Genomic DNA, 25,558 nt, shown 5'->3' with positions numbered 1-25,558 from the left:
TCGGACAGTTAATTGACTAAGTCACCCAGGCACCCCTGAATGGCTAGATCTTACAAATTACCCAGAATATTTAGTCATCATTCCCCAATTATTGATTTACACATGTGAAAATATGTTCTAAAATCCATATACATATTATAGTTAATTCATGATCCACATATTAGATCTTGAAATCTCTCTCATAACTTCATATTACATGGAACGTTGTTAAAAATCCGTTTCTTAATGAAATTAACTTACATAGCACAATTGTTCCACCTCTTCATTAAATTAGACCTCAGGAGAAGAGAGAGCCTTACTTTGAAAAAAGTGCGTTTATACTAACAATGTAACAAATAAGCTAATTAATTTTCTTAATAGTAGTAGAGAATTTGGTTGACTTATCCTAGAACTACAGTATAATCACTATATAATTTCGGCCACTAGGGGGCTTTGCTTTTTTTTTTTTTTTTCCAACCAATGATACTATAAGTGTGAAGACAACCAAGGTTTTATGGCTTCCAAAAGTTTAACTGTGTAATTTACTACGTTTTAAATGTAGTTATATAAAAACTGAAATAATCTTATACTAACTATAAGCAAAATATGTAATATTTGAAACTGGATGTGGGGAAGGCAAGGTTATTGTAAGAAATGAAAAGTAGTCAGTAATGCAAATTCACAGGAGAAATTTTAAGGTATTCATTGCCTTTGTATATTAAAAGTGTTAGAAAATATTCTACATTTTGCTTATCCCAAAGCCATATGCAAAACATGTAGATTTATAGTACCTTTGCCAACAGTGTTGTTAGAACTAACCCAAAGGAATAATAACTTTTGCCATGAGAGCTTTGAAATCTTTCTTCTTGTGAGAAAAAATTTCATGTTGAAGTCTTTCAGGTAATTTTCAACAGAATGAGAGCCCTGAAATATCAGTTTCCAAAGTTCTAGCACATTTAAGTATCTGCCAGCTATCTTTGGTGAAATTTTTCATTGTTTTTCAAGTTATGTGCAGTTTATTTTCATAAATATCTCTGGAGCCCTGTGACAATGAAGACGGACGCTAATGCTAAAAGAATCCCAAATTTTAAATTCCTTCTTTCTCTTGCATCTCATATATTCTGATTCATTACATCAGACATGCAGGTGTTATATTTCCAAATACAACTCACCTTATTCCATTAAGAGTGCTGGAGCTCAGGCAGAGGGGACTCTCATAATGCTCGCATACCTTTATTAAACCATGGATAATGTCCCTGTGTACATTCATGCTAAGCATGCTCTCATCGTAATTGAGTTAGACCGGGTATGTTCTAGTTAGGAAAGATTTTTTCAAAGATGAAATTTTCACCTCTTTTCACTAATGCAAAAATAATGTAATATAACCTTCCCATTTGCATCATTTTCTGTAATTATCCCTAGGTTTGCTTATGACAAGAGTAATCTTTTTTAATGACTTGCTTTATAGCAATGTCTTTCTACTTCCTCAAGGCTCTGTGAAATCATAGATGCTCGCATCACTTTTCTCTTCAAATCATGCTTTTTATTTTTTTTCAGATAAAAGCCAAACTCATGCTATTTAGTATGGTATTGAAGGCTCTTAACATTTTAGCACTTTACCTGTGTCTTCTTCCCTTTCTGTCTTTACCCAGGTTCTTCCTTCCTGTCTTGACCCTTCACGTGTCCCTAGTGTGTGCACCCACACCTACCCACATTCCCCCCCGACACACACACACACATACACCAATACCCACACCCACCCACTCATACTTCCAGGGCCTTCCCTGACATATTTTCCTCCCTCCCTGTTAGAATTAATTGTCCTTTCCTCTCCCCTCTCAAATTATTTTATTCCTACATTTATTACAGCACTTATCAGAGATGCCACAGTTTCTCTTTCATTCTTCTTTTGTTTTAATTTTTTAAATGTTTTATTTATTTCTGAGAGAGAGAGAGAGAGACAGTATGTGCAGGGGAGGGTCAGAGAGAGAGGGAGACACAGAATCTGAAACAGGCTCCAGGCTCTGAGCTGGCTGTCAGCACAGAGCTCGATGCATGGCTCAAACCCATGAACCGTGAGATCATGACCTGAGCCAAAGTTGGATGCTTAACCAACTGGGCCACCCAGGTGCCCCTCATTCTTCTTCTTTCTCTCTTTTTTTAATTGACAAAGTTGGGAACTAACACCAGAAAGGAAAGACCCAGTTTCACCATTGCATTAACTAGTGAGTCTGCATTAAAATTACATCCCAATGCCTTTCCTTCAAATCAAATAGAGGTTATCAACATCAATATTGTACCATTATTTTCAGTGTGTGATACCTGCTATTATTTCTATAGCGTAATTATATTATCTAATTTACTAAATTCTTCTTCCTTTATGTTATATACTAACATCTAGCTCAATATCTGAGATGTACAAAGTGAAAACATATGTCACAATGTTACTTTAATTTATATGTAGATACTTCTCTAGAGGTACCAATAAATGAAATGTTTTAGTAATCTTAGAAGTTTATTAAATTTTTTTTAATGTTTATTGATTTTGAGAGAGAGAGAGAGATTGTGAGCAAGGGAGGGACAGAGAAAGAGGGAGACAGAGAACCCGAAGCAGGCTCCAGGCTCAGAGCTGTCAGCATAGACACAGGGCTTGAACTCACCAACCATGAGATCATGAGCTGAGCCAAAGTCTAACGCTTAACTGATTGAACCATCCCGGCGCCCCTCAAGTTTATTTTAATGTGTTCTCTTAGTGTTTTCAACAGAGCTGTGTCTGAAAGTATGATATTTTTAAGATATGCCTATAACATGGGTATGTGCATATACATTACATATATGTAATATATGTGTGTTTTGTGATTTTTAAATATATAATAATACAGGAAAGAGAGGGAAATGAAAAATCTCATGAATATCGTTTGTTTTACAACCCAAGTTCATCACCCCAAAAGTTTATAAATAAATATGCACCAAACTGCCAGCAATACCTATGTAAAAATGTTTTGTTCCCGTATTTTTTCATTTGATTTTTAAAATATTTGTTATTTATTCACTCAGTACCTATGTCTGTTCCAGACAAAAGCACAGGACACCCTGCTCTCTGTGAGCTTATATGTTCACCAGGGAGATGGGCATTAAAGCGCTAAATGCACAGTTAATCACGATATTAGCGTGTGGTACGTGCTGGGAAGCACAGATACTGGAGCTTTAGGACCGTGGTGTAAGACTTGAGAACATTCTAGAAGGGCTCCTTGAGGAGATATGCAGGCTCATGTTTTAAGGATAGGCAGAGTATGTGGGACTGTGTGTGTGTGTGTGTGTGTGTGTGTGTGTGTGTGTTTTGTGGGAGGAAACAGTGGGGAATGACTCTGTTTTGGTAGAGTTCTATGTCGATTCCTAGATTCTCTGTGTATGACTTGCACAAAGATCCAGAGATAGGAGCTTAGCATCTTTGAAGCACTGGACAAAAGTATAAGAGAGTGAGGAAAGTAACATAGGGGCCTGATGGTGTGGAAAACAGGATCCTGATCTGAGGGATATTATAATCTTATTAATAAGTATTTGGCCTTGATCTTAACAGTAGGAAACCACTTAAGACTTAATCATTTTTTTTAAAAAAATTTTTTAATGTTTTTATTTATTTCTAGGAGAGAGAGAGAGAGAGAGACAGCGTGAGCAGGGGAGGGTCAGAGAGAGAGGGAGTCACAGACTCTGAAACAGGCTCCAGGCTCTGAGCTGGCAGTCAGCACAGAGCCCGATGCGGGGCTCGAACCCACGAACCGCGAGATCATGACCTAAACGAAAGTCGGATGCTTAACCGACTAAGCCACCCAGGCGCCCCTTAAGACTTAATCATTTATGTTGTGCAAATACATTTAAGAAATATATATATATATTTTTAAAAGCTCTGCCTTACTGCAGTGCAGGGAATAGATTAAATGGAAGAGTGAATTGGGTAGAGAGGGTGTTTTTGTTCGTATAACCTTATTCATGATGTTTACAGAATATTTTTTATTGAGCTAGTTTAACATCAGTAGGTAGTATAATACACAACCTGAGGTTTATTTCATTTACACTTTTACAAATGCAAAAAGATAGAGAGATTAAGAGCCGTACGCTTGCGTTAACGTGTACACTTCCATTAACATGAGTTACAGCCTCCTCCTGAACATTATTAACATAATGGAATCTCATCGAAGTGTATACTCACAAAGTACAAGGAGATGAGTCTTTTACTCCTCTTAAGTGACTAAAGCAATTATGATGAGGAATGTTTCCTTTTCCACACTTTACAAGCAGCCTCAGTGGAAGCATGTTGCCTGTTAAAATAACAAGATACCTTATGAAAGTCAGCACAGGCATTTCAGCCATTATCATTTGTGGGTAATGTTTGTTACAGGGGAAAGAAAAGTTGTAAATACCTCGCTTGCTGAAACTGATAGACAAGTAAAAGTGAGACTTACAGCATGTGTAGTACAATTTAATTGTAGGAAGCTAAGCTATGCTTTAATGACCTTTTCTCCCCTAATTGTTTTACATTTATTCTAAAGAGCTAGCATTTGGCTGGCATGTGACCATGAGAAATTCTGTACAGGCATACCTCAGAGATATTGTGGGGTCAGTTCCAGACCACTGCCATCAAACAAATATCCCAATAAAGCAAGTCAAATGAGGTTGTTTTTTGTTTGTTTGTTGTTTTTTGTTTTCCAGTGCATATCAAAGTTATGTTTACACTATACTATGGTCTATGAAGTGTGCAATAGCATCATGTCTTAAAAATCAACGTACATACCTTAATTTAAAACTTTTATTACAAAAAAAAAATGCTAACCGTCGTTTGAGCTTTCAGCCTGTTACCATCTTTTTGCTGATGGAGAGTCTTGGCTTGATACTGATAGCTGCTGACTGGTCATGTCTTTCACAGTGGTGGTTGCTAAAGGGAGGGGTACCTGTAGCAGTTTCTTAAATATCAGTGTCCTTTGCCACGTTGATTGACTTTTCCTTTCATGAATGATTTCTTTGTAGCACATGATGTTGTTGGATAGCATTTTACTGACTCTGTTGACTTTGGACTTAGTGCTCTCAAACTCTGCCCCTACTTTGTCAACTAAGTGTATGTCATGGTCTAAATCCTTTGTTGTATTTCAGTAATCCTCATAGCATCTTCCCCAGGAGTATATTCCAGCTCAAGAAACCACTTTCTTTGTTCATCCATATGAAGCAACTCATCACTGATTCAAGTTTTATCATGAGGGGCCCTGGGTGGCTCAGTGGATTGAGCATCCGACTCTTGATTTTGGCTTAGATCTTGATCTCACGGTTCGAGAGTTCTAGCCTCACATTGGGCTCTGTGCTGACAGTGTGGAGCCTGCTTAGGATTCTCTCTCTCACCCTCTCTCTCAGCCCCTCCCCCACTCACATGCATGCTCTCTCTCTCTCAAAATAAATAAGTTTTTTTAAAAAAAATTTTATCATGAGATTGCAACAATTCAGTCCCATCTTCAGGCTCCACTTCTAATGCTAGCTCCCTTTCTGTTTCCACCACATTGCAGTGATTTCCCAAGCCTTGAACCCCTCACCGTTTTCCATGAGAGTGAAAATCTGCTTCTTCCAAACTCCTGTGAATGCTGATATTTTGACTTTTTTTCCCCCATGAATCAAAGATGTTCTTCATGGCATCTAGAATGATGAATCCTTTCCAGAAGGTTTTGTATTTACTTTGCCCAGATCTGTCAGAGGAATCGCTGTCTGTGGCAGCTATTGCCGTATGCAGTGTATTTCTTCAGTAACAAGATTTTATCCATGGGCTGCAGAATGGCTGTGTTAGCAGGAATGAAAACAGTATCAGTCTCATTGTTATCTTTCCATCAGAGATTTTAGGTGACCAGGTGCAGTCATATTTTGAAAGGGATCCTAGTTTTATTTTGTTGTTGCTATTTTGTTTTTGGTTTTTTGAGTTTTTTTTTTTTTTTTAAGTTTTTGGGCAGTAGGTCTCAATAATGGGCTTAAAATATTCAGTAAATTGTGTTGTAAACAGATGTGCTGTCATCCAGGCTTTGTTTTCCATTTATAGAGCACAGGCATTTAGCATAATTCTTAAAGGCCCTCTAAGAGTTTTGAAATGGTAAATGAGCCCTGGCTTCAACTTGAAGTCACCAGCTATATTAGCCCCTAACAAGACAGTTAGCCTGTCGTTTGGTGCTTTAAAGTCAGCTTCTCCTCTCTAACTGTGAAAGTCCTTGTTGTCGTCTTCTTACAAAACCAGGGCTGTTTTATCTACAGTGAAAATATGTTGTTTAGTGTGGCCACCTTCAAGAATAATTGGAGCTAGATCTTCTGGACAACTCACTCTAGCTTCACCATCAGTGCTTCCTGCTTCTCTTTGCCCTTTTATGCTGGAGAAATGGCTTCTTTCCTTAAACCTCACGTCTTCAGACTTTTCTTCTGCAACTTCCTCTCCTCTGTCAACCTTCGTAGACTTGATGAGAGTTAGGCCCTTGCTGTGGATTAGGTTTTGGCTCACAGGAATGCCATGGCTTGTTTGATCTCTCCTTTCCAGACCAGTAAGACTTATCATGGTGTGTTCACTGGAGTAATGCTTTTCATTTCCTTCAAGAACTTTTCCTTTGTATCCACAATTGGCTGTTTCCTGCAAGAGGCCTTGGTTTCAGCCTTTCTTGGCATTTGACATGCCTTCCTCACTGAGCTTAATCATCTGTAGCTTTGGATTTCAAGTGAGAGATGTGTGACTTTTTCTTTCACTTAAACACTCGAGGCCATTGTTGGGTCATTACTTGGCCTACTTTCAGTATTGCTGTGTCTCAGGGAATAGGGGTCCTGAGGAGAGGGAGAGAGATGGGGGAACAGCAGGTTAGTAGAGCAATCTGAACACACATAATATTTACTGATTAATTTTACGGTCTTATATGAGCATGGTTCATGGCTCCCCAAGACAATTACAATAGAAATATCAAAGACACTTTATCACGGATCAACATAACAAATATAACAGTAGTTAAACAGTTTGTAATACTGTGAGACTTGCCATACGTACAAAAGAGACATGAAGTGAGCAAATGCTGCTGGAAAAACAATGTCAGCAGGGGCATCTGGGTGGCTCAGTTGATTGAGTGTCTGACTTTGGCTCAGGTCATGATCTTGCAGTTCATGAGTTGGAGCCCCTCATTGGGCTCTCTGCCTTCAACACAGAGCCTGCTTCGGATCTTCTGTCTCCCTCTCTCTCTGCCCCTCCCCTGCTTGCACCCTCTCTCTCTTTCTCTCTCAAAATAAATAAATACATTTTTAAATTATGATGCCAACAGACTTGCTCGAAAGCAGGTTGCCACAGACCTTCAATTTGTACAAAATACAGTATCTGCAAAGTGCAGTAAAGCAAATCACAATAATAAAATGAAATATAACTGTATCATCATCTGAAGGATTTCTTCTTCCTTCGCGAGCATTTCAGAAATGCTTACAGTTCTATGCGGAAGTTTTATGAAACCAGGTACTTTCATGTTATGTGTTATTAGAAATCAAACATCTTGGTTTTGCAAATTGTAGGGTGAACAATTTTGGATGATTTAATGGTTCAAGTAACATGACTGTTGAAACTTGTGTGATTTGCCAAAGCTGCCAGGGTCTATTAACATTTTTGGACAAATAATATATAGAATTAAATTTTATCGTTAGACCGAGGCTACCTTCATACTATCTGTACAATGGCCATAAAGTAAGTTATGACTTAAAGGAAATGAACCTACTAACATGTGTGTGTCCATCTGCATTTCTCAGTCAAAGCACTAACTTCACGCATTTTTTTTGATGGTTCCATAAATCTCAATCTTCTGAGGACTCATCTTTAAAATTGCAATTTATGGCACCTAAACTCCTTAACGTGGCCTACTGCTCCGCTCCCCCCCAACCTACCTTTTATCTGTTTTCACCCTTGTGTCATATTCTCTTGCCATTTTCTACTTTATTCTTTAGGAACACATAAAAACTTGTACTTCAGGGGCACCTAGGTGGCTTCGTTGGTTAAGCATCCGACTCTTGATTTTGGCTCAGGTCACTCATAATCTCATGGTTCATGAGTTCAAGCCCCACACTGACAGTACAGAGGCTGCTTGAGATTCTCCCTTTCTGCCTCTCTCAAAATAAATAAATAAACTTTAAAAAATTGTACTTCATAGCTTAATGCTATTGTCTCTGCCAAGAAATGACTCTTCCTCCAAATTTTATTTTATCATTCGAGGCTTCTCCCTGGTGTCCCCTGGCTTGAAACTATCCCTGACCAATGCTGCCAACTGACCTGCTTGGAAAGAGTAAATCCCTCCTGCTTTCCTATACATGCAAATCCTTTTACCACTGTATACACACAGCATATCATAATGATTAGCCTACTGGGGAAGGAGCAGGTCTGGTTGATCCTTTATCTTTGATTTTCTTGAGTATGATTTTGACCATTATCAAGCTAGTTACATGCACTCACATCCTCATTTCCAAATCAGTTTCTTCATAAGGACGTACCTTTACCCAAGATACTTTATCACCGTTACCCAATATCTAGTCCTTTTCTGAAGACATGACGTCTTTTAGCTATTTGTCTTTATTTTCTAATTAGTCAACTACCTATTAACTTTTTTATGTTTTATTTATTTCTGAGAGAGACAGACAGACAGACAGACAGCATGAGCAGGGGAGGGTCAGAGAGAGAGGGAGACGCACAGAATCTGAAACAGGCTCCAGGCTCTGAGCTAACTGTCAGCACAGAGCCCGACTCGGGGCTCAAACCCACGAACCATGAAATCATGACCTGAGCTGAAGTCGGATGCTTAACCGACTGAGCCACCCAGGTGCCCCTACCTAGGTAATTTTTTAACCTCAACTCATGTCAGTTGGGTTATTTTATGGAAAATGAAGAATTGATCTTTTGTTTTTTCCATATGTTGGAGAGATTAGTCAATAACCAATAATCTCAATGGTAAAAGAATAAAGCAGTGTTAATGAACTCATAAAGAAATTATTTTAAACATATGTTTCTAAACTTACACCTCCCAGAAGGGAATTCAATTCATGATTCAAATGAATTCTGTTCTTACATACCATTTTACCAACCACACTGCCAGTATTTTACTTCTTCCCCATATCACTGCTGTGTTACAAATTTCCAATTATGTGACCTGTTGAATGTAATTCATTATTATTTTTTCTTGGAGCTTTCTGATTCCTGATTTAGTTTAGAATAATTGCTTTCTAGGTCCAGCTCACTCTTAAATTATTTACTTTCACACTTCTGTGTTCTAATGTTTCTTGGCTCTAATGGGGTCTTCCTTTCTCAGATTCTATTTTAATATGTTACAGTATCTCCTTCACTTTTGAAGAACAGATACAAGGGACGTAAACTGGCCTTGTTCCTAATATCTAAAAATGTTTTAATTTTCACTTACAGTGAGTTATTAATTTAGCCCAGTGTGGAATTGGGGTTGAAGTCACTCTAGCCAGAACCTTTGAAGTTACTATTAAAAATATTTTTCATCATCCAGTCATCCTAAGGGAACTGTGATGATTATCTCATTTTCATTTCTTTCTGGGTGTCCTGGGTTACTTTGGTAGGTGATGATGGACTTTGGTTTTGTTTGTTCTGTTTTGTTTTGTTTTCGTTCATCCTCATTCCCCTCAGTTGGTGCTTTCCTACTGACACTCCATTTGTATAATCAACTATGAATTTGTTTTCTTTTATCAATAGTTGGATCATTACCATATCATATCCCTCCACCCCCACCTTTTTCTGGAACTCCTCACTCAGTTGGAACCCCAGGGCTGATTTTTGCTCTCCATGTCTTTTAACCTTTTTCTTGTATTTTCCTTTAAAAAAAAGAAAACCATATCCTTGTTTTATGGTTGGGAATATTTCTTAGATGGTATCTTTTAAGGGCTTTCTATGACATTTTTAATTTAGTATTTATGTTTTATATTCTAAATATTTTCTTATGTCTGCTGTTTTCTTTTTATAACTGTGTGTTATTTTACAGCTACAAGACATTCTCAAATCTTTGTAACACATTAATTAGAGTTATAGTAAAGTTCTCTTTGGTTCACTAATAATGGCACTTTTCATCTTCACTATTGATCTGTACATTCATCCTGAGTTTCCTCTTTTGTACTATTTTTTACCGTCAATTATCTTAATGATCCTCAGGCATATATTTATTTTTTAAAATGTTTTAAATAGTTTATTTATTTTTGAGACAGAGAGAGACAGAGCACGAGTGAGAGAGGGGCAGAGAGAAAGGGAGACACAGAATCCGAAACAGGCTCCAGGCTCTGAGCAGTCAGCACAGAGCCCGACGCGGGGCTCGAACCCACGAACCGCGAGATCATGACCCAAGCGAAAGTCGGACGCTTAACCGACTAAGCCACCCAGGCGCTCCAGTATATAGATGTTTTGTAGTCTTTCCCATAAGAGGAAGGGCACAGTGCTGATTGAATATGTCACATGGGCATCTGTCACATGGGCAGAGAGTATCTGGACAGAGGCAAACTATCTGTTCTTGCCCCAGTTCCAGCACGTTCCCAATTTAAAAAAAAATAACAGAGAAGAGTTTTGTTCTGAGTTAACAACGACATTCAGCCTTATTCTGATCCAGAAACATTGTTGAATTTCCCAATAGCTAGAATCTCAGGTTTTCTTTGGGGTATGAGCTGATACCATGTTGTTAACCTTGCGGCACTTAAGAAGCATGAGGCCATTCAATACAGTGTTTTTCACTGTGAATTACAGTTACTCAGTAGCTTCACACTCTGATTTTTACATTACTTCTCACTCTCATCCTATCTGTATCCCACTTGCAGGTTTGAAAGTCTTCAGAAACTCCATCAGTGCTTTTTCCACCTTTTTATTAATTCATCTATGTGTTTATAAAAATCTCTGATCCGTATATACCCCACTTTGAGAAAATTTTCTGAATTTATTGCTTTTTCCCCCTTCACTCATTTTTAAATATGACTGGAGAAGACATGAAGTACAGATGATCAGTCCCTATTAAATGTAAAGCCTTTTTTTAAATCCTCAGGGCCTCACGTAATAACAGATGAATAGCATTTGCATAAGAAATATTTGTTGAACTCATTTGAACACACGGAAAATAAGACAAATTGCGTTATAGCTTTATCTTGCTTTTCTGTTGATCAGGCTTGACATGAATAAATGGTATTGTTTGTTTTTGTCTTCAATCTCATTTACTTCCAGAGAACAGGGTATGAATTGGCACTTTTATATATACAAAAGCAAACAATACAACACATCCTAAAAATATACTGTATGCTATCTCAAAAAGTTTCAGAAATTAAACATTTTTATGTAAGTGTATGTCCTTCCCATATACTTCCCAACAAGAATGATTAGATGCATATGATTTTTTGTTGTGTGGTTGAGTGTGAATGTTTTTTAGTCTCTTTTTCAGAGGATGCTCTTTGTCTTGGAATATCTTTCTTCCCTTTTTATTCTATACAAGCATTGCCTTTTACTGGGCATATTGAGCGCCAAATTAAAAGCCTGCATTCCCCAGCCTCCTTGCATCCAGGGAACTTAATTTTGGCCAGTGAAATGTAACTATATCAAATGTATTATTCCTGAAACATCTCTTTAAGTAGCAGTGGTTATGCCTTTGCTAACCTTTTCTGTTCTTCCCCTTGAAATGCTTATATGACAGCTGGAGCTCCAGCTATGAACTTGGACATGAAAATGCAGAAAGTTAGACAGAGGCTGAGTCTCTGACAACTTCAAGATATTGCTCTGTTTTCCCCAGATTAATTCCATTACCTGCATTGTATTCTCTATCGGGTACCCCAATGACAAGGAGAATAAATAGGTATTAGATAATGCAACACTATTATTATGGTGTTTGTGGGACTCTATCAGCAGCTGATTGTCTAGGTATCTGAACAATATTGTTCAGTACATAATTTTTGCTGTAGAAATCCAAAGACAGCTTTGGGAACCGAAGACGGTTCTAGTCATCCCTTGAGAAGCTTGAATCACTCCTATTTTTTGTTAAGTTCTTATAGATTTTTTAAAAAATAATTTTTTGTCAAGTTAGCTAGTGTACAGTTTATACAGTGCATTCTTGGCTCAGGGAGTAGATTCCCATGATTCATCACTTACATACAACACCCAGTGCTCATCCTAACAAGTGCCCTTCTCAATGCCCATCTCCCATTTTCCACGCCCCCCCCAACACTTCTCCCCCTTCAATCCTCAGTTTGTTATGTGTATTTAAGAGTCTCTTATGGTTTGCCTCCCTTTCTGTTTGCAACTTATTTTTCCTTTCCTTCCCCTGTGGTCTTCTGTTAAGTTTCTCAAACTCCACATATGGATGAAATCAGTCTTTTCCTGACTGACATATTTCACTTAGCATAATACTCTCCAGTTCCACCCATGTTGTTGCAAATGGCAAGATTTCATTCTTTTTCATTGCTGAGTAGTATTCCATTGTGCGTGCACGTGTGTGTGTGTGTGTGTGTGTGTGTGTGTGTGTGGAGAGAGAGAGAGAGAGGGAGATACCACATCTTCTTACAGATTTTTTAAAAGATAAATAAATGCCAAAGCAGAGGTGAACAAATTGTGGAATAATTTTAAGTGTTTCCACTTATTAATTTGTTTCTAACACAAATGCATTTGTAAAATAATTATATGAATTATGTATACATAGTAATTCATATGCAGTATGTAACAAATACTGTGATCTAGCAGTGCAACACTAAGTCATATGCTCTATGATGAACTACTTATTTTAATCCTGTCAGTAGGTCAGTAGCATCGATGAATGGATAGGTAATAGATAACATAAATATAGATATGGATTTTTAAAAATTTGGTGTAATAGCAAACATAGAGAAATGAACTGTGAGGCCAAGGAAATTTGCCACTTCTCTTCATGCTTAAATAGCCCCACTGGTGACTCCACCTCTTTATGTCTCATCTCGTCCAGGGAGGATGTTCCTGGGTCTGCCAGTTGCTATCTAGTATACTGTGCTTCAAGTAGACAAAGCTCTTGGGTCCACCTGCATTTGGGGTCAGCCATTGAGCATGGTCTATAGATGTGGGGAGGGAATGTCTCTTTCTCTTGGTAGAAATTCCTATTGCCTCCAATCACTTCTCTTTTTAGATCTCTGCTTCTGATGCCCCATATTTAAAATGTGGTTGTTTTGACAAATCAACATCACAGACTTTAGAAGAATTCATAAACCTTCTTGTACAGACTTAAGTTGGGATTAAATTCTTTCTCTCCTTTCATTAAGTTTGTAGCTGTAATGCTCATAGTTGAGTATTGTTACTGAAGAGACTCTAGAGAAAGATTCACTCAAATTTAAAGATCGTTTTCTTTGTTTCTGAGGCAACTGAACTATATATTATGTGGATTTTATTTAAACAAGATAAGTAGGATTTAGGAAAGTTCTAAATACATCTAGAGTGCTATAGACAGATATTTAAAGATACACGTACACTTAAACTGTCTTCATTGTATGGGAGAGTGACTGGAGTGTTTTCTGTGCCAAGCATGGAGCTAGGCTTGAAGAGTCAACAACATAGGAGGAAAAGTTGTCTGGCATCACCAATGCTTTATTTCTGCTTTCCTTTTTCCCTGCCTAATCCACTCCTTTGTGCCCTTTTTTTTATTTTTTAATGTTTTATTTGTTTCTGAGAGATAGGGAGAGACAACGTGAACAGGGGAGGGTCAGAGAGAGAAGGAGATACAGAGTCTGAAGCAGGCTCCAGGCTCTGAGCTGGCTGTCAGCACAGAGCCCGACGCAGGGCTCAAACCCACGAACCATGAGATCATGACCTGAGCCAAAGTAGGATGCTCAACCAACTGAGCCACGCAGGCGGGCATCCTTTGTGCCTTTCTGAAACTGTCTGGAATTGGTGAGTTTGAAGACCTTGAAAATCAGACCCACACTGCGAAACCTGGGGAGGAAGGAAAGGAGGTCAAGACAGAGACTGCTTTTGTCCAGGTCTCTCACCTAGTATATTATCTATTCTGTGCAATCACTGCTCTCTGCCAGGGAAACAAAGATGGAAACCCATGCTTACATGTCTGTGTGAGTGGAACACATATAAATAGATAATTCCCATATATTAATGAAATAATAAAAGGATATAATAAAAACAAATAACAAAAGGATAAAGCCACATGATAACATGGAATAAGGATCTCTTAATTTTGTTTTTCATTCTGGGTAAATCTGTTTGTCCAGAATTTCACTCTAATGATTACCCTATACTGTCTTTATTTTTAGTCTTCTTAGTTTAGCATTTATAGAATTAATAGAAATGACTTTTGGGTTTCCACAAATAACTTAGATCATATAATCACTTCATTTCCGCCAAATCTGCTTCTCTCTTTTGAAGATCTTTAGGAATATTCCCCAGATGTAAAAACCTTGAGTTCATGTGATCCCTAAATCACAGTCACCATTATTCTTAATTATTCTATAGTCAAACCATAGCTTCCTTGTCTGTGAAGCTAACCAGAACCTCCTAGAATCATCCAACATATCACCTGCCATTGTCCTCTCTTTAAATCTCTCCTTCAAATGCATTAGCAGATTCTTCTATAGACCTGAGTAGCCACAATTAGATGGCTTAGTTTCATGTTTGAGATACACATTTCTCTTTTGCTCCTAATGTTTAGGTATGCATGTTCTTAGATTTATGATCAATGTCATGTTTCTTCTCACCTCCCAGTATTTGCAAATAATCTGTCCCTCTAGTCCTACTTTCTTTCATTTTATTTTCTCTTTAATTCCACCGGGTCTCTAGTTATGATTCCTTTAGTTGCAATATGATACTTTGAAAGAGTTTCAGCAACACACTGAAATTTAATTATAAGGACACACTGTATTCCTCGTCTAGCTAATTTATTCCTCTTCACTTAGGCTGCAGTAGATTCTAACAAGTGAAGTAAATAAACCTCAGCACCTTTCACTATGTTCTCCACATGGCAGCTCTAAGAATTACTTCTATTCTTTCTTTCTTTCTAGCTTTATTTAATCAGTGTTAAATATTTATTTTCTTTTCAAATTATAAAATGTTTTACACATGACAGAAAATAAATTAATGTAACAAGTGTAACCCAGGCTTAACAGATGTTAACCCTTTATCGTAGTTACTTTGCAGCAAGCCTAAAAATTTTTTTAACGTTTATTCATTTTTTTGAGGAGACAGAGAGAGAGTGAGCGGGAGAGGGGCAGAGAGAGTCACACACACAGAATCCGAAGCAGGCACCAGGCTCTGAGTTGTCAGCACAGATCCTTATGTGGGGCTCTAACTCACAAACGGTGAGATCATGACCTGAGCTGAAGTCGGAGGCTTAATGGACTGAGACGCCCATGTGCTCCGACTTTGCATCAAGTTTTAAAAGAAATAAAATATTTTAGCTGTATGGCTGTTGCCTCTCAATATCCATTCCCCTTTCTCTTTGCCTCAACTTGCCGTGTATGATTTATTTTCACATAAATAAACCACACTACCCTCCCTTGCTTCTATATATAAACAATGCAGACACACTGAGTATGTATATTTTAATATTTTTTACGTTCAACATTAGGTTTTTGGGATTTACCCCTGCTGTTACATATAGTTCTAGTTACTTCCTTTGAACCACCTTATGTTCCCATACCCAATCACTCACTAACAGATATTTAGGCTGTTTCCAGTTTTATGCTATGAGAAAACAAACAACCTGCAAGGATCGTTCCTCTATTTCTTCAACCCTGTGCACATCTGTTTGAGTTTCTTTGGCGTAGTATAGGCTTCATGAAAGACCTATACCGTAGGATATGTACCTTATCCACTTTATAGGACATTGTCAAACATGTTCCCAACAGACTGAATTAATACAGGCATTAGCAATGTATGAAGTTCCCCTTTATCCACATCATCATCATCAGTTGGAATTATCAGATTGTTTTGTTTTTACAAACTACTGAGTAAGACAAGCTATTGTATCTGTCTTCAGTTTGCCCACCCTTCATTACTCGTGAGGTTGATTGCATTTGCATGATTTAGAGATTTGCCATTCACCTTGTGTCAGTTACTTTTTCATAACATTTTTTTCCAGTTTTCATGTGCATGGGTGTACATAGATCTAAATTTGCTTTTTTTTTTTTTTTTTGCCTAAGTCAGTACTGATACAATACTATTTTGATTAAGAAACATTTAGGGTTAAGTGTTTTGGCTTAGTGTTTGTAAAGCTTAATCAGGTTCCATCGGGCTATTTGCCTGCTGTATGCTATGGTGTCATTATCTATCTACCTTTCTGTGTCCCCTTTTGAATAAACTATTGTAATCTATTGATATTTATTATTATTACTAATCTATTCAAAGTTACTTTTCTATCTTATGCAGATTTTTGTTTACTATGTTCTTTTCTTTTGCCTTTTTAGAATTTACTAAATTTTTCTTACTTTTTAAGCCTTATATTATTTTGGAAAGTAGAAGTTTGTCTATTAATTCAATAGTGTCCCTAGAATTTTTTCATATGCATTCTTGACTTAATCATAATCAGCATCAGGTAGCTACTGACTCCTCATACACATACATATACAGTGAGCTCAAAATGCTTTAACCCTTGATTGTTCTCCAATCAGATATCATTTTTCCTAATATTTCACTTTCATATTTTTCTCCCCTCCAAAATTCATCATTAGTATATTATTGTTTTGTAATCAATGCACATTTTTAGTATTTTGCAGTGTCTCTGCTCATCTTAGCTTCTTGTATTCCAGCCCTTTCTTTTGGTTTTTACTTCTTTCTGAATTGTCCTTTATCAGTACTTTAAACACTGAGCTGTGAAAAAAGCACACTCTCTTAGTCTTAATTGTCTGACAATGTCAATTTCAACCTCACTTTTACAAAAGAGTTCAGCTATATTATATTTCTAATGGCTTTCTTTCATTATGAAACATATTCCTATATTTTCTTCAACTTCTGTTGCTCCTTTGAAAATTGGTCAGCCTGATTTTTGTTACTCCATACATATGTGGTGCCTCCTGTTTTCTTGTTGTAAAATTTTTTAATCATTACTTTCTTAGGAGAGAGAGACATTTCCTCCTTTTCTCACAGGATTTTTCTAGCTGGTTGAGGAATTAAATTGATGTGGAATGGATAAACGGGGGGGGGAACCCAAATGTTTACTATGTGTACATGAAAGTCCAGTAATGAAATAGACCCAAATCAATGACCAGGGCAGGCAGGTTTTATACATTTTAGACAAAGAGAAATGCCATTTGTAAGGAATTGGCAAGATAAAGAAAACAGATGTTTGGGAACTTTAATTAGTAAGGAACTCTAAGCAGAATTTGAGCTGAGGTAATAGATTAGTAAAAAAAGTGGGGCGCCTGGGTGGCTTAGTCGGTTAAGCGTCCGACTTTCGCTTAGGTCATGCTCTCGCGGTTCGTGGGTTCGAGCCCCGTGTCGGGCTCTGTGCTGACTGCCAGCTCAGAGCCTGGAGCCTATTTCAGTCTGTGACTCCCTCTCTCTCTGACCCTCCCCTGCTCACGCTGTCTCTCTTTCTCTCTCCTAGAAATAAATAAAACATTTAAAAAAAATTAAAAAAAAAAAAAGTAACAAAGCTTTTTTTTTTGCTTCCAGGATTTTATTTAAATTCCGGTTTATTAACATATAGTGTAGTCTTGGTTGTAGACTTGAGTAGAATTTAGTGATTCAGGTTTGTTTCTACAGTTTTCTTGTCTTTAAAGTTCCTATCTATGGGGATAAGGAGGCCTTTTTACTTCTTAGTACAGGGAAGTTACTTTTCCTACAGAAGATTTATTTCCTGCTTTCGGGGGACAGAGGAGGGCTTGAGTGTCCTTGTGGGCTGGTTCCCAAGTAGCTTTGATGCAAAATAATTAATTTCCCATTGTGGTAACTTTGGGTCAGCCTGCCCTTGACACCTCCACTTTTCTGTGTTCTGTGTCTTCACCCTGGCATGTCTGACTGTAAGTTTGTTTCTACTGGCCTGTTTGAAACTCTTTCAATGTGTGTACTTCTTTAATTAGGTGATGCTTCCATTCTCGAAAAATAGTTCTCTTAGAACATCGCTCCTCCCACTTCTGGAACTCTTGAAAAATATGTAACACTTGCTCAGCACTTAGCAAGGTCTCTCGCCGGCTGGCCGTTAACCAGCTCTGCAGCCTCCCTGCTCTCGGTGCTCTTCAGCCCAGAGTCACCTTCCTGTGGCTCACACTCAGGCACTGTCTTCTGTCATAGGATCTTTATTGGGCTCTTTCCTGGGTGAACTTCTAGAATCACTCGTCTCCTACTAGTTAACAGCCACTCATCCTTCAAGAAGGCCTTGCTGACTCTTCTGATGGGGTGTTTTTATTCTACGCTTATAGTATCTTGATTTGTCATTCAGAGCTCCTGGGGCGTTAGTACTGTGACCGTTGTTTGTGTGAGTATTGAATTAATGCCAGGCCCTCGCACTCCTGCTCCAGGAGGAAGTAAGGTTGACTCTTGAACCACACAGATTTGAATCATGTGGGTCCACTTATATGCCGATATTTTTCAATACATACAGTACAGTAGTATAAATGTATTTCCTTTTCCTTAGGATTTCCTTAATAACATTTTCTTTTCTTCAGCTTGCTGTGTTGTAAGAACACACTATATAATGCATATGCCATAGAAAGCATAGGTTAATCAACTGTATATGTTATCAATAAGGTTTCCAGTCAACGGTGGGCTATTCATAGTTAAGTTTTGGGGACTCAACTGATGCAAATCTTTGGCTGCACAATCAAAGGAGCACCCCTAAGACCTGTGTTGTTCAAGGGTCAACTATATTTTGTCTGTTTTAGTTTCTCATTCTGTTGACATTTTGTAGGCACTCAGGAAGTAACAGTATAGAGACTAAAACCAGCCAGGAGCTACGAAACTAGTTCTGTTTGTGAGCATAATTCGTTCTGGAAACCTTGGGGTGTGAGCATAATTCATTCTGGAAACATGCTTGTAATTCAAAGTGCTTGTATATCAAAGTGATTTTCAAGAGCCATTGGCTCCTTGGTGATCACCTGACATTGTCACGTACTTCTCATATTGCAAGACATAGCTCATTTATCAAGTTACAGTTTATTAGAAATGTTTGCTCATCTTGCAGAACACCCGCAGAACAAGTTACCCTTAACCAAGGCTTTACTTGTATCAGGGACCCGGGCTATACTGATTTATCTCTATGAGCTTCATTTCCATCAGAGTAGACCAGCTAGCCCTCCTTTTCTGCAGCTACTTACTACAATGAAAGGCTCAAGGTCAGCAGTCTCCCTATGTTATGTAGCATGCAGTGCCTATGAACTGAGCCTGTCCCTCTCTCTCTCACATTGTTTAGGTATCCTCCCACTTTAATTTCTAGCGTGTCTGAGCTAGAGCTACAGAATGTATAACAAGCTCTGGATCATTTCTGGATAAATCCCTTTCTCCTCTTTTTGTCTTGAATACCTGAGCAGATGTGTCTTTGAAAAATTACAATTTCAAAAATCAAATAAGAAATAACATGTTTTCATTCTCTGTTAAAGTAAAGAATTAACCCTCGATGCATTTATTTAACAAGTATTTATTGAGTCCCTTTTGAGTGTCATTTACTACATTTGGTCTTTAGGTTACAGTAATAAAAACAAGGTCTCTGATCTCACTAAAATTAGAGTATAGAGAGGGAAGACTATTCCAATACTCCTCCTACTACTAAATAATCAAAAAGTATGTGACTGCTTTGAATGAAAGAAATAGGGTTCCCTCTGACTATTTAACAAACGAATGTCACCTTGGTAGGCAATTGCAGAAGGACGGGGAAGACCAACTTCATGAGTGACTCCCGAGCAAAGATTTTAAAGATGAGTAGGAGTTAATGCGACAAAGAGGACAGGTGCAAACATCTCAAGAAGAAAAATTCGTGTGTGCAGATGTCCTGTGGCAGGAAGCAGACTGACAATTATGAGAGTCTAAAAGAAGATCTAAGAGGCTTGAAAACAGAAAGGAGAAGGGAAACTTAGGGGCACCTGGGTGGCTCCATTGATTAAGCGTCCAACTTTTGATTTTGGCTCAGGTCATGATTTCATGGTTCATGAGATCAAACCCCTCACATTGGGCTCTGCATTGACTGCACAGAGCCTGCTTGGGATTCTGTCTCTCGTCTCTCTCTCTGCCCCTCCACCTGCTTGTGCATGCATGTATGCTCTGTCTCTCAACATAAATAAACATTTTTTCTAAAAAAGGGGAATTTATTAGAGTTGAAGATAGTCACTTGAAGATGAGAGATGGTGATGTATTCTCTCTGTACAAGTGTGGCTTGTACTGGCTAAAAAGGAACAACTGTCATATTTTCAGAAATTTCATGTGAGCCAACTGCTAAATACCCACTATTAAGAATAGAAGCATATAAACTCATATTAAATAAATTACCTTAAAAATAAAGGTTTACTAATTATCCCAAGTCATTCTTAATTATTTTACTATAGTTTACTGTTATTTATCCTCCTGGGTTTAGTTTTGCCTATTCTCTCAGTGTGGTAGAAACATCTTATAGTGATATGCACCTGTGCATTTCTTTCCACCGTCACTTGCAGTGACGTCACTTGAAATTGACCACAGTGGGAGTTTACACCAAGGAAATTGGCAAACTTTTCAAATCAGACCTCCCTTACACCTCTAAAACCCAGCTGTTAAACATTTACCAGCACAGGCTGAGTAAGACTGTACAACACCTTGGAGACAGTGTTAAGAATTCATCTTTCTCACAGGAGAAATAAAGAGGCATTGAAAGGTTTTGAGCAAGGAGTCGACAAGAGCACATTTCTATTTTTAAAACAACCACTGACACTACAGAAATGGAAAGAGGAAGCAAGGTGACTTTGGAGAGCCCAGATAGTAAATAATGGTGGCTCAGACTAGGACCAAAGAAATGAAAATGCAGAGGAGTGGATTTCATATATACAGTATTTAGGAGCTAAAATAGAAGGCTGAGCCCTGGTGGGAGTAGCAAGAAGCAGTCACTTAAGACCTTCATGAGGAAGAAGTGAAATCTCTACATCTTCCCTAAGTTCTGGATGCTTAGGATGTTTTTCATTTTGAGCCCAATTCTGCCACCATGTGTCAAAGAGCCAACTTCACAGTTGAACAAACTTAGGCCCGAATAAGGAGAGAAAAATTTGCATAAGGAGATATGAGATGAAAAGACTGTCTCCCTACCAAAATGAATTACTTAAAAAGTCATATGCTGAGCGAAATAAGTCAGGCAGAGAAGGACAAATATCATATGTTTGCACGTATAGGAGGATTAGGAGGAACTTAACTGAGGAACAAGGGGGAGAAGAAAGGGGGAAGTGGTGGGGGAAAGGGAGAGAGGCAAACCATGAGAGACTCTTGAATGCTGACAAAAACTGAGGACTGATGGATGTGGGGGGGAGGGGGGATGGGCATGGAGGAGGACACTTGTGGGGATGAGCACTGGGTGTTATGTGGAAACTAATTCGAAAATAAACTATTTGTGAAAAAAAATGGAGATAAAATTTAAAAAAAAAGTCATCTGTGACTTTTCCATCTTCATTGATGGCAATCATGAGAATTGTCTCGAAGATCTCTGACCTGGGGAGTATAAATGACTGCATTCTGATACCCAGCATTTTAACAGATGCTTTGCTTCCCACAAGCTACCCCCAACCGCAGACAATGACTGAACAGAACTGAGACCCTAGGGCAAGCCAGATTCCTTCCATGAGTGGCTCTAACACCATGATCCCCTGTTGACCTTTATAAACATCCTTAGAATTGCATTCCACCCAACTTAGATGCTTCCACCCAACTTTCCTATCTTCATATCCATTCTCCTTCACTAGGGAAGGACATGCATCATGGCCAGATGGTTCTGCCTGCCTCATTGATGCCCTGACTGTTTTGTGTCTAGGGCAGGTCTTGAGATTCTGACTTGGGTCCCTCCTCCAAGTGATAGAAGATATCTGTAGTGTAAGTTCCTGGGTCCAAGAGAATTTCCCCAAACTCAAACAGCTGCTGCTCCTACCTCTTCTCAGAAGCAGAAGACTGTTGCCTGTGTCTTAGATGTTACAAGCTTTTTTTTTTTCTTTTTCTCTTCCTTTAATGCTTAAGTGATCTGTTTTATAAGGGACAGAGTTCTGGGAAATACCTGGGGTTTTTCGCCTGTGTGCCCAGGAGGGACTCATTCATTCTCTTCTCTGCCCTGCCCTCAGCACCCCACTTGAGAAGCCCATGGAATGAGTGAAGACAGACCTTATTGTATCTGGGCTCCTGGAGATTCTAAATGGTCACGATAGCACATGCACCACCTTTAATTATTCATTCCAGTTCTAGCTATTTCCACACTTTCATGGATGCTGCCTGTTCCCTGGGTTTGCCAGAGGTGAAGCAGTCGATGTGTCCTTTCTATCCATAGAGGGCTGGGGACTCTTTCCAGTTCACTTTGTTGTGTGTCCTTGTGATCTCACTTCTATGATGGTCTCAAGAAAAGTGATGATTTTGCAGAGTATCTGGCTTTTCTCATTTTTAGCATGAGATTAATATTTCTCCCATAGCTTTCTACATGCTGAGCAGAGAAAGCTCCCACCCCGTTTTTAAAAATCGGTTATGTTCCCGCATCAGGGTTTTTATCTTTGGCGGGTTCAGCAGAGTTGGGAATAGAATATGTACATAAGTTGTATATTATTCTGCAGGCATGTGAAATCCTTAGGTTATCAAACAGTAGATGCTCCTATGGTAGCCACTCTGTAAATGTCTTTAATGATAACGTTGATCAACTGTGGAATCCGCAATGCAGTATCCGGTAAAGATCCCGTAGCGATTATACATAGACAGGGAGACTCCGTTTCTCGGATGTTTGGCTGCGGGTCAGTCTTCACCATAGTTACCTTGTCCTTTCCACCAGGTGGTTGACCAGATTGACACCCTGACCTCTGACCTACAGCTGGAGGATGAGATGACCGACAGCTCCAAGACGGACACCCTGAACAGTAGCTCCAGCGGCACCACCGCCTCGAGCATCGAGAAGATCAAAGTGCAGGCCAACGCCCCTCTCATTAAACCCCCCGCACACCCGTCCGCCATCCTCACCGTCCTGAGAAAGCCAAACCCTCCGCCGCCTCCCCCACGGTTGACACCTGTGAAGTGTGACGACCCCCAAAGAGTGGTGCCAGCCGCCAACCCCGTGAAGACCAATGGAACCCTTCTGCGAAACGGAGGCTTGCCAGGCGCACCGAACAAGATTCCCAACGGAGACATCTACTGCGTCCCCACCGGTACCTTGGACAAGGCTTCAGCGCAGCCTCTGATGCACAGACCTGAAAAAGACAGGTGTCCCCAGGCAGGACCTCGGGAACGAGTTCGGTTTAATGAAAAAGTGCAGTACCATGGCTACTGTCCCGACTGTGACACCCGGTATCACATAAAAAACAGGGAGGTCCACCTACACAGCGAACCTGTCCACCCACCGGGAAAGCTTCCTCACCCAGGCCCCCCTCTCCCTCCTCCACCCCATCTCCCTTCTTTTCCCCTAGAAAATGGGGGACTGGGAATAAGCCACAGCCACAGCTTCCCCCCTCTCAGACCTGCAACTGTGCCTCCTCCCACTGCACCAAAACCACAGAAGACGATCTTGAGGAAATCAACCACTACAACAGTGTGATGTATGCCATTTCAAAAAGTTTTTGTTTTTTTTTTTATTTCTATATTATAAACATAAAATAATAAGTAATGAGCACTTTCTACTCAAGCAATAAAAAGCCCAAATATATTAATTCTGCATTCAGCAAAGTGGCATAAAAACCACCTGGTAAGTATGCAGTATGTTGTTTCTCTCCCACGCATACGTTATTTAAAAAGTTGCATCATCAGAAACCAACAGAACCAAGCAAAAGCTGAATGTATTGTGTTTGTTTTGTTGTTGTTTTTTTAACTGACTGCTGATAAACAGTGACCTGCAGATTTCAAACAGTTCAATTTACTATAAGTGATGGAATTAGATTCATTTTATTCAGGCCTAACTCACCTATGCATTAAAAACATGTCATTCTCCTCCCTTTGACCCAATGCTTTTTAGGAAGAAATTTTAATACTGAAGGACTATTTTGTTATTTTTTTCTAAAGATGTTTGTCACTAGTTTTACATTATTAAATGCCAAGAACGATACCAAAAAGTTTATTTTCTATACTATACAATGATGATTATCTGTTCAGCTTTCTATGTAATGGAAGATTCTGTCTGTGGAAATATCACGTGTCAGTCAATAAACAATAGTACATAATGGCAAAAGCAAATGTTCCTCAGAATTAACATGCAGAAGTGGTTCATTTCATCCCATGTTAGTATTCACCGAAATGGGTCGCTCTCCTGACAGAGTTTGGAGAAGATTACGATGAGCATATGCCAGAATTTTCTAAATTAAATATCATAATCAGGTCATAAATCGTACCTTACTCATTTTCATATCATGTATTGTGGTCTCCCCCAGACTGTATATTGAAAGTCTCATTGATCCAATACATGGCCAAGCCCTTTAGACCCTCCTCACACTGAGCATTCCTCTAGGACACACCATGAGCCAGTATGTTGAAGCAGTGGGTTGATTTGCCTCCTGCATCAGCAAGCTCTTTGTCTCCCCAAGGAAATCCCTAGTTATAAGAGAATTACAGCAGAAAATAAAGATGCTTCTGGAATAGGATGTTTTTAGTGCCAGCGTTAACACTGTTTCCCCTCAGAGTTGAAATAGAAGGAAGAGAAGAAATCCTTTCCTCATAACATCTTAAAAAAGATCCCTCTTAAGTCTAACTTGCCAACTTACATCACTTACCCACCCATGGACCAAGTTAACTTCCCAACTACTGTGATTTGGACTGATCTGATACCTTGTGAACTAGAAATGAGTTTATCTGTCCTAGAATTATGAAAACAGGTGCATGCCTGAACAAAAGTTGTCCATGAAGTGGCAAGAGTAGAGGGAGTCATCTTTGGTGGAAATTGGTTTATTGTGCAGCTTAATAAAGAATGCTATACTCTTTTAGACTATCTGGCTTTTGATCTCAAAACTTTAATTTTTGTTGCTACAGGAAGATAGTCATATTTCTTTGTTGCCATTTTCAAGACATGGTAATTTGGAATACTGTTTTTCAACAACTTCCTATTAAAAGATGATAATATTCCTTAGGCAGATTAACAAAGAAATAGGCATTACTTTTGAAGAAACAATTATATGAGTAAAAAAATAGGGGATATCATGTTGCAAATTTACTCAGCACGACTTTCTTTCCTTTGTATGTTAGCCATGAAGATAATGCAAGCAGAATAAATCCAGTTTTCTTTTTCCAGGAAGTTACAGAACATAAGACCAGTAATAAAGACAGGCCATAATCTAAAATTTATTAATTGTTTGAGAAGTATATTTAATAAATCTGACCCAAGTAAACAAGGACTTGACTCACCAAGTACCAAAATATTATATTCTTAACATTTTCATGCATTCATTGAGGCTCGATATAAATAAACCCAAGATTTTA

The 25,558-nt window shown here is 38.6% G+C and overlaps 1 protein-coding gene across 5 annotated transcripts in view; it reads left to right on the top strand.

The window, feature by feature from the left end:
- Positions 1-25,068, top strand: part of PRR16 (proline rich 16) — a 387,870-nt gene extending 362,802 nt beyond the window's left edge. For all 5 annotated transcript variants that reach the window (XM_039244959.1, XM_039244961.1, XM_039244958.1 and 2 more), the window contains one exon: positions 22,935-25,068. In XM_039244959.1, coding sequence (XP_039100890.1) covers positions 22,935-23,690 — 756 coding nt within the window. In that variant the 3' untranslated portion in view covers positions 23,691-25,068. The remainder of the gene's footprint in view (positions 1-22,934) is intronic.
- The last annotated feature ends 490 nt before the right edge of the window (positions 25,069-25,558 follow it).

The sequence above is a fragment of the Hyaena hyaena genome, unplaced genomic scaffold, assembly GCF_003009895.1.
Source record: "Hyaena hyaena isolate Hyena2069 unplaced genomic scaffold, ASM300989v1 scaffold_250, whole genome shotgun sequence".
NCBI lineage: Eukaryota > Metazoa > Chordata > Mammalia > Carnivora > Hyaenidae > Hyaena > Hyaena hyaena.
Note: the sequence above shows the minus strand (reverse complement) of the source record. Positions and strands in the feature narration are given on the sequence as shown.